The sequence below is a fragment of the Hemibagrus wyckioides genome, linkage group LG06 (genome assembly GCF_019097595.1).
Source record: "Hemibagrus wyckioides isolate EC202008001 linkage group LG06, SWU_Hwy_1.0, whole genome shotgun sequence".
NCBI classification, from domain to species: Eukaryota; Metazoa; Chordata; class Actinopteri; order Siluriformes; family Bagridae; genus Hemibagrus; species Hemibagrus wyckioides.
In genome coordinates, this window is record NC_080715.1 from 37,233,498 (window position 1) to 37,242,093 (window position 8,596).

Sequence of the window (8,596 nt, forward strand, 5' to 3'; positions counted from 1 at the left end):
GTGTTTATTCATTTCTAAAAAACCTCTGTTTAGTAGCTTTACTCATACATATTTATAGTATTATATGAATTTCCTGACTATAAATAAGACATATATATATAAAAACCCTAATTTCAGAAAATGCTTCCATATCTAGCCGTATGACTATTTCCTGCTCTGATAACATGGTTTCTATTAAATAAATTCCATACACACATATAATTGGATAAAGGTGGGAACAGATTCACAGCTACACAAGCTGTAATGGTTCCTGTTTAAAAATCACTGGGATTCAGAAAGAAACTCAGAAGGATTTCATAAGTTCTGGATGTTTTTTTTTAAGCTAGATTATATTTATACATATGAAATAGTGTAGGCAGTATGTGGTATGACTAATAATAATAATAATAATAATAATAATAATAATCATAATAATAATATAGAATGCTCCTTGTCAAGGAGCATTCCTTGTCTCCTATATCAGGTGGATATCAGGAGCTGATTTATTCATAAATAGTTTGAAGAATGTCTACACAAGAAATGTTGTATTTATGAAAATGATGTGAAAAATACTTGTGTTCCTGAGTGGGTGTAAATTCAGACATAAAAAGTCTAACCAACATAAAACACATTTACTTGTTGACTTTACATCAGATCATTTGCATTGATTACTGAACTTTTATATCTGGAATATATATATTTTCATTATGTTTACAGCGTTAAGCAGACTTCTTTATACAGAGCGACTTATATAAGTGCTTTGGAGTCTTGATCAACAACCCAGGGACCAGGTATACCTTCGAGAACATGTTAAAAGGATTCAAAATAACTTTAACTTTAATTTTAAGCCTTTACCCTGAGAGCTCATTTTGTGCTCTCAGCTGTCCGTGCTCTCGACCTTTTATGGAGTTTGGTTATTTCTAGACATATTTGACTATTTTTTAAGATTTAAAATGTCTTCTTCTTTTAATGTCTAATCTTCCAGATTATTCTGCTAATTTTAAGCCTTATTTCTAAAACTAAGAAATATGTCATGTTCCAACCTACTATGCCCTCTCATAACCAACAGAGGGATCCCTCACCCAAGTATTAAGCCACTTCCAGGGCTGGTTACTTCCAGGATTCTATGGACGTTTAAGCCAACTATGTCTTTGGTTTGGAGCTTGCGTTGTGCACAGGGGCATTGTCATACTGGAACAGGTTTGGCCTTACAACACAAAGAAACACAACTGTGTTCTTACTTTGTGGCAACAGTTTATTGAAGACCCACATATACAGTAGATGTAATGGTCAGGTGTCCACAAATGTAAATATAGTCTACAGTCTACATATTTTTTGTTCAACAAAATCTCTTTTTTAAACACTGTCATACATGTCCCTTTGAACGTTACTATAGAAACAATATTTGAACCAAAACATTAATATAGACCTGTGGTTATTAATGTAACTACACCAGGTTACGTATATAACCCAATTCCCTGACAAAGGAACAAGACCCTGTGTCATGGCTAACACTATGGGAATGCTCGTTTGCAGAAGTTGTGTCTGAAGATCTATGTGAAATCATGCCGATTTATCGGCTCAGGTAGGTCATGTGACAAAGCAGTCTATGACAGCAAGACTATAAAAGGGCATCTATGTCACATTACTCCAGTTTCTACTTGACTGAAGGAAGTGTGAGTGGACAGCTAGGGTGTGGCTCATTCCCTTCTCATAAAACCGGGTTACATATGTAACCAGGTGCAGTTCCCATTCCCATTCCCATTTCATCCCATTCGAATGCTAATACCAATGCCACCACATGCTGGGAGATGTCTGTCAACCAGAGGTTGTGAAAGGGCACAAATGAGCCAGGAGCAGAGCACCATTAGCCCTGTAAGACCCAGGAGTGGGGTCCAGGTCCAATTTATAGATCCTGAGAAGGGTGTGCAGAGAGGACCAACCAACCACAGCACAAATATTTCGGAGGGAAACGCCTCTAGCCAGAATTCTGGACAAGGTGATACACCTAGTGGAGTGATCCATAATCCCTCTAGGCAAAGTTACACAGCGTAACTCGTAGGCCTATGATATAGTTACCACTAGGGTGCTTCTTGGAGACAGGATTGCCAAAGCAGGCAAAGAGAGAGGACTTATACCATGCATTTGAGCAATGGGCATAAGTGCTGTGAACCTGAACTGGGCACAGCAGATGCAGTCTCTCCTGCTCTGCTGACTCATGGGGTGGAGGGCAGAAAGGCCTGCAGAAAGGCTGGACGACTAGCTAATAGCAGATCCATTTCCTAGTTCAGAAACTCTTCAGATGTTGACTCAATTGGCTCAAAGTGGGCTTAGAGAAGCCCCTCCAGGACCAATGAGAGGTCCGAGGAGAGAAGGTGTGGTCTGATGGAAAGCCTCAGCCATCTGGCAACACACAGAAGGTGAGAGACCAGAGAATGTCTGTCCACGTAACCCTTATTACCCTAAAAATGGTGTCTGAGCCAGAGTTGAAATGGTCTCATATGTAGCAGGTCCAAAGGAATAGCTTTGGCAGATTCAGTCATAAGCCAAGCACCCTCTGTGCCTGGGCAGCAGAGAGGCATTGGTCTGGCCAGATGTCCTTTACGGCAGAAAGGATGGAATCCCCACGAACAGGAGACATCATGGCTGAATCCCAACTATCCCCAAGAAGGTTGTTCTTAGAGAGGGAGAAACCAAACACTTCACTGGGTTGAGCCTAAGACCAAGGGACCTCATGTGGGCAAGCCTGGCATCTCAATGCTTGGCTGCCACTTCCCCGAGACTGAGCCCAGATGAGCCAATCATCTGGATAATTACATGAACATGTACATAGATGACCTGGTGTGCAATGATGACAGCAGCCACCATGCACTTTGTGAGGTTGAGCAATAATACTAGGCCTAAATGGAGAACCCGGCACACACAGGTCTAAAATTGTCCTTCTTGGGAACCAAGAAATGCTAGCTGTAAAGCCAGAGGCTCGACCTGGGAGGGGAATATGCTTTAGCTTTCTTGCCTCAGCAGGCCTGGCTGGGACCGGTGGCTTCTGATTGATAGCCTTAGCTCCTCATGCAGTGAGGGAAGAACAGGCCCTTAGGAGATCAAGGTTCAATAGGAGCACAGACTTTCTCCATGGAGCCGATAAAGGGGAGAGATAACTTGCAAGCGTCTCTTCAACCCTAGCCATCGCCACATGTTCATCTAGACCCACAATGGCTGATTAGCCAGCATTCGTCAACAGTCATTGTTTGGGTTCGGAGAAGTCGCAAAGTGAGCTCCCGAGCCAAAGTGGGGTAATCCAATAAGGGAGAGAGGACAAGAGAAATGGAATCACATGTCACTTGTTTTGCTAACTCGACCTGCGAGACCCATGATTTAAGTCGGCACTCTGCCTCAGCGGACGTGGGACCCGGGCCATGAGGCACAGGCTTTTGGCTGGAGAAAACAGGCATGCGAGAGAGCCCTAGAGAGTCGCGTGTGCATGCTCCACACAGAGCGCTTCCTGAAGACAAAGAAGCTGGAATAATGTGCCGTAGATGTCCTTTTATGGTCTTGCTGGTGCGCTCGGCTTCGTCACGACCTACTCGAGCCGATAAATCAGTGTGATTTCACACAGAGCTTCAGACACAACTTCCACAAAGAAGCATTCCCATAGCATCAGCCATGGCACAGCATCTAGTTCCCCCTAAAGGGAAACACCTTCTGACCAATCAGATTTAAAAATTCAAGATCACGGTGGAAAAAATCCTGATCATGACATTTTCAATTGCTTCAAAATTAAAAAGAAGGTGGAAATCATGGACCGCATACATTATGTAACTTTCTTGTACCAAACTGAACAACTGTTTACTCAAGATTTGGGGCAGAAGTCATGCATTTTCAGCACCTGAGCTCTACAGATGTTTTTTGCCACAAGGGGGTGCCAGAAGCTTGCTTTATTGCTCCTAATTTACCCTGAGCGACATAAAATTTATTACACTGCAGAAATAATTTTTTTAGCGAGTGAACACAACTTGATTCAAGAAAAAATATAATTTCAAAAATATAATAATATAATTTCTCTATAATATATATAGACCATTAGGCATAGACATTTCATGCTTTAAATTCTCTTCTTCTATTGGCTCTTGTTTTATTAGTTTCTATATGCTTGAAATAAGAAAATTAGAACATTTTTAACCTCAAACCAAAAAAAAAAAATTGGAACAACACTCTTACATATGTTTAAAAATTTATAGTGTAGTTTCTATTTTATTATACTTCTGCACCTTTCTGTACCTAACATATATTTTAGTTAACAATAACAGTGGCTGTGTTTATTATCAGTAATAAGGATGTGAATCTCATTAAACCTGGCAATGTTATAAATTTGTAGGTGTGACCCTAGAAAATGGGTGAGGACAGGAAAAGAAATTCGGCAAAGAAACAAAAAATCCAGAAAAAAAAAGCAAAAAAAAAAAACAGTCACCTGACAAGTTGAACGACTCCGCCCCTGCTAATAAACGTCAGTTCAGAGCTGTTCAGAATGCTGAGTCTCTTTCAGAAAGAGGTTCTCTCAGGTACCAGAAAACATGGGCAAGTTTAAGAAGTACTTTGTTTTAATACTGAGCGTCGTTTCCTTGATAGTTTTTATATACAATCAATCAGAAAATGGAAGTGAAGCAAATATCTATTCAAAGACTGACCCGGAAACTGGAACCCAACCACGGCTGGACACTGTCGAGGACAGGAGATGTGAGGGGAAGATCCACACGAGCCCGCTGCCACTGAAGCTGAAGCACCGACAGTACTCAAGAAAGATGCTGCTTTATAAACAATGCAACAATAACTTGGACATCAGTGGCAAATGGGCAACATTTGACGACATTCCCCATGAGGAGTTGCACAACCTGCTAGTGGATGACAGGCATGGAATTATCTATTGCTACGTTCCAAAGGTTGCTTGCACCGCATGGAAACGGATTATGATTGTTCTGAGTGAGAGTCTGAAGGTGTACGGTGTACCTTACAGGAACCCTCTAGACATCCCCATCGAGGACGTTCATGGATCTTCTCTACAGCAACTTAATGCATACCCCAAGGCAGTAATGAAACAAAAATTTGAGACATACCAAAAGTTCATATTTGTTCGAGATCCTTTTGTCAGACTGATTTCAGCCTACAAAGATAAGTTTCAAATCCCAAATCAGATATATTATGAAAGTATTGGGATAGACATATTAAAGAAATTTGTAAATGTCTCTAATCCGCCAGCATCTGTAGAGCAAGCGCACGCTCAAGGCATTGTTCCGTCTTTCTACAACTTCATTCAGTATATCCTGAGCCTCCCAGCAGGAAATGACACAGAGTTTGATGAACACTGGCGACAAACAGTTCACTTGTGCCATCCATGTGCGATCGATTATGACTTTATTGGGAAAATGGAAACTATTGAGGAAGATGCTGATCATCTGCTGCGAATACTCAGAGTCGATAACATTGTTGACTTCAAACCATGGACAAGAAGTAAAACAGAGCAGAATGAAATAAAGACCTGGTTTTCCAACATCACCATAGAGTGGAGGAGGAAACTCTATGATATTTATCAGGCAGACTTTAAACTGTTTGGATATGAAAATCATGACAATCTAGATGATCCTAATCCAGAAAACTTTATATGAATCACGTTGTTTATTGTGTTGTGTTATGTAGTATGATTATTGTTTCATGACATTAGTAGCTTCGTCATATTTATCGATTTGAATGGCAGGGGTGTCATGGTAATGGAAAATCTTATTCCTGTTTCTCACACTACATTTGATTTGTTTGACTTCTGAATTTTAGTATCAGAATTTTAAGTAGTAGGACAACCTGAAGAAAGAAAATAAATAAATAATAATTGTCAGTGTGAAATTACAGTGTATATAAATAAAGTGGAGAAACATTAAAAAAAAAAGAGACTGAGCTGACCTATTTTTCCAACATGACCATTGGGTGTTGGATGATATTTATAAGGCAGACATAAGATACTTTGAAAATCACAACACTCTAAATGATACTGATCTGTAACTCATGATCTGAATCATGTTGTTTGTTGTGCTGTGGTTTGTAATATGATTAATTACCTTTGATTTAAATGTCAGCGATTGCAAAAGTGTGTACATACCTAATCTTGTGCAATTTGTTGAAGCACAACTTTATTTTTTTATTACACCATTCACAAAATATTGCCAATATTTTCCCACATTTTCTTTAAACAACTTTTTCAACACATTTAAATGTAAGCGCCTCTCTTATGCACAGCCTGCTTCAAGTCACGCTACAGATTTTTCGTTGGATTTTTAGTTGCACTCTGGTTAACTCATTCAAAAACATTGATCTTTTGGTTAAGCAATTCCTTTGGTGATGTATGGAGGTTTGCTTTGCTTTCATTCCCACTTACAGACAGGTTTTGCACTAAATTTAACTGGTTTTTCTAGCTATTCATGAATCCCTCCAAGATTTCCCTGAAGGAACAGAACAAGAATGAAGTCTATGACTTTTAGTTTTAAGTTTCATGAGGTTTCTCCCCTCAGGCTCCTCGTTAGGAGGTGAAATGCTACCCAACTGGGTTCAGGTTTGATGACTTGACTTAATCTTAAACCGTCCACTTTTTACCCTTTGTTGTGTTGGCAGTATGTTTTGGATTGTTGCCATGCTGCATAATGAGGTTCCTCCTGATTAATTTGGATAAATTTCTTTGTAAATTGGCAGACAGTATGTTTCTGTTTCTGTGTTTATTCAGTTCAATCATAAGTAAACATTAGGAAGCCTGTTTACAAACAGCCATGTAATCTGTATTTCTATCATCTGTTCTGTCAGAACATTCACCTCATTTTTGTAGGACATTCCAATTGGACTTTTGTTGAGCTTGGATGTTTTTGTGAGAAAGAGCTTCCATCTTGCCACCCTACCCTATTGCTCAGACATGAAGAATCTAGAGAGTAATCAGTACTTGGTTGTACAGGGATGTCCTCTTTTTGTTTATGTCCCTGTGTTGCCTCATATCACTTGTTGCTTTGTTGATAATGGCCTTTCGGTGTTCTAATCTTCTGGAAATTCTTTTACACACTCTTTGAGGAACATGGATTCAGATGAAACCAAGAAGAAGTAAAGAAAATCTTGTACTCTCCTAAACCTAACCCTAGAAACAGCAGATTTTTATTTGGCTTAATCAGAATCATTTCATTGTTAGCAGTTGTATAATAATGACTTTTGATCATGAGAAAATTAATGAACCGCTCATGACAACAGTTAATAAAAAAGTAATTCATGACTATTATATTCTTTCCAAATTCTTTATTTTTCCATGATACTCACAGTCCCATAGTTACCAAATGCTATAAACAAAGTTAAGTAATTATCACATACCCGTCTTAGCAGACAATAGACCATTTTCAAATTCAGATGAAAAATGTTAGTGAATAGACGTCAGGCATAGCTACATAAAAAAAAATGCTAGTGAATAGACGTCAGGCATAGCTACATAAAAAAAATGCTAGTGAATAGACGTCAGGCATAGCTACATAATTGCTCACTATTCATACAGTTACATCAAAATTCTACACATATCGGGTGTGTCTCTGTAATTAAAAATTCTTACCATGAACGTAGATAGAGACATTGGCTTGAGTGAGGAGAAGTAATGAATCTATTCCAAAATTTTGGGTTCATTTCAAAAAGTCAAATAGGTTGAAATATTTTAAACAAGAGACTGGTAAGATGGATAAACAATAAACAAAATGTTTATAGCATCTGGTGATTCTGACAATTCTGAGGATCGTAAGAAGTAGAAAAAAGAATTCAGAAAGTACATCACAAATTTACTGATGAAAAGGTACTTTTCTTGTACTATATTAATGGTTTTAATAGAGGGTCTGTACAACATATTAACAGTAAAAGGTTTTAGGAAGAAAAGTACATTTCATTCTTAGATTAGGTTCAACGACAACAACAACAACAACAACAACATACTGTATGTTGACACAAGAAATTAGCAGTGACTGTTCAAGTAACATGATTATTAAAATAAGGGCAATTACTACTTCATAACAATAATTGAGCACAAATTCACTAACATACATTAACATGACAGGATATCTCAGAAGATTTTGTTGTAAATGAGAAAATAAGTTAGAAGATATAAAAATAAAAATGAGGAGTGATAATAGGCTTAGTGGCAGGATTAGATTAAATATCAACTCACCTTCTTTAGATTGTTTACTGTTTATGTTCACTGCCATTAAATCCCACTGATTGTTTTTCTTTTCTCATTCTTAGTGAAATTGTAGTTGAACTGTATATGTAAAATTGCTTAATTGTACTAATGAAATTGTATAATAAAAATGTTATAATAAAAAAACAAACAAACAGACTAATGTTTAACATCTAGTTTTCTCGCATACAAGTTAGTTGCATAAGAATAAGCTTTCAGTGTTGGTCATAAAATAAGAAATATATTTATCATACATGCAACAACAGTGTATATCATTCTGACAGATGTTACCTGAGATTTTTATTTAAATGAGTCTTCACCTTGTTTATTTTACAACTTTAACACTTAACACTCCACTCTTTCTTAATGGCTATGATAAATAAG

The 8,596-nt window shown here is 37.9% G+C and overlaps 1 protein-coding gene across 1 annotated transcript; it reads left to right on the forward strand.

Moving 5' to 3' along the window:
* Positions 1 to 4,511: 4,511 nt before the first annotated feature.
* Positions 4,512 to 7,562, forward strand: LOC131355278 (carbohydrate sulfotransferase 12-like; the record flags this gene model as incomplete). The annotated part of the gene is made up of 1 exon (XM_058393649.1): positions 4,512 to 7,562. A coding segment is annotated over one exon (1,128 nt), but the record flags the coding sequence as incomplete, so codon positions are not given.
* Between the last annotated feature and the right edge of the window lie 1,034 nt (positions 7,563 to 8,596).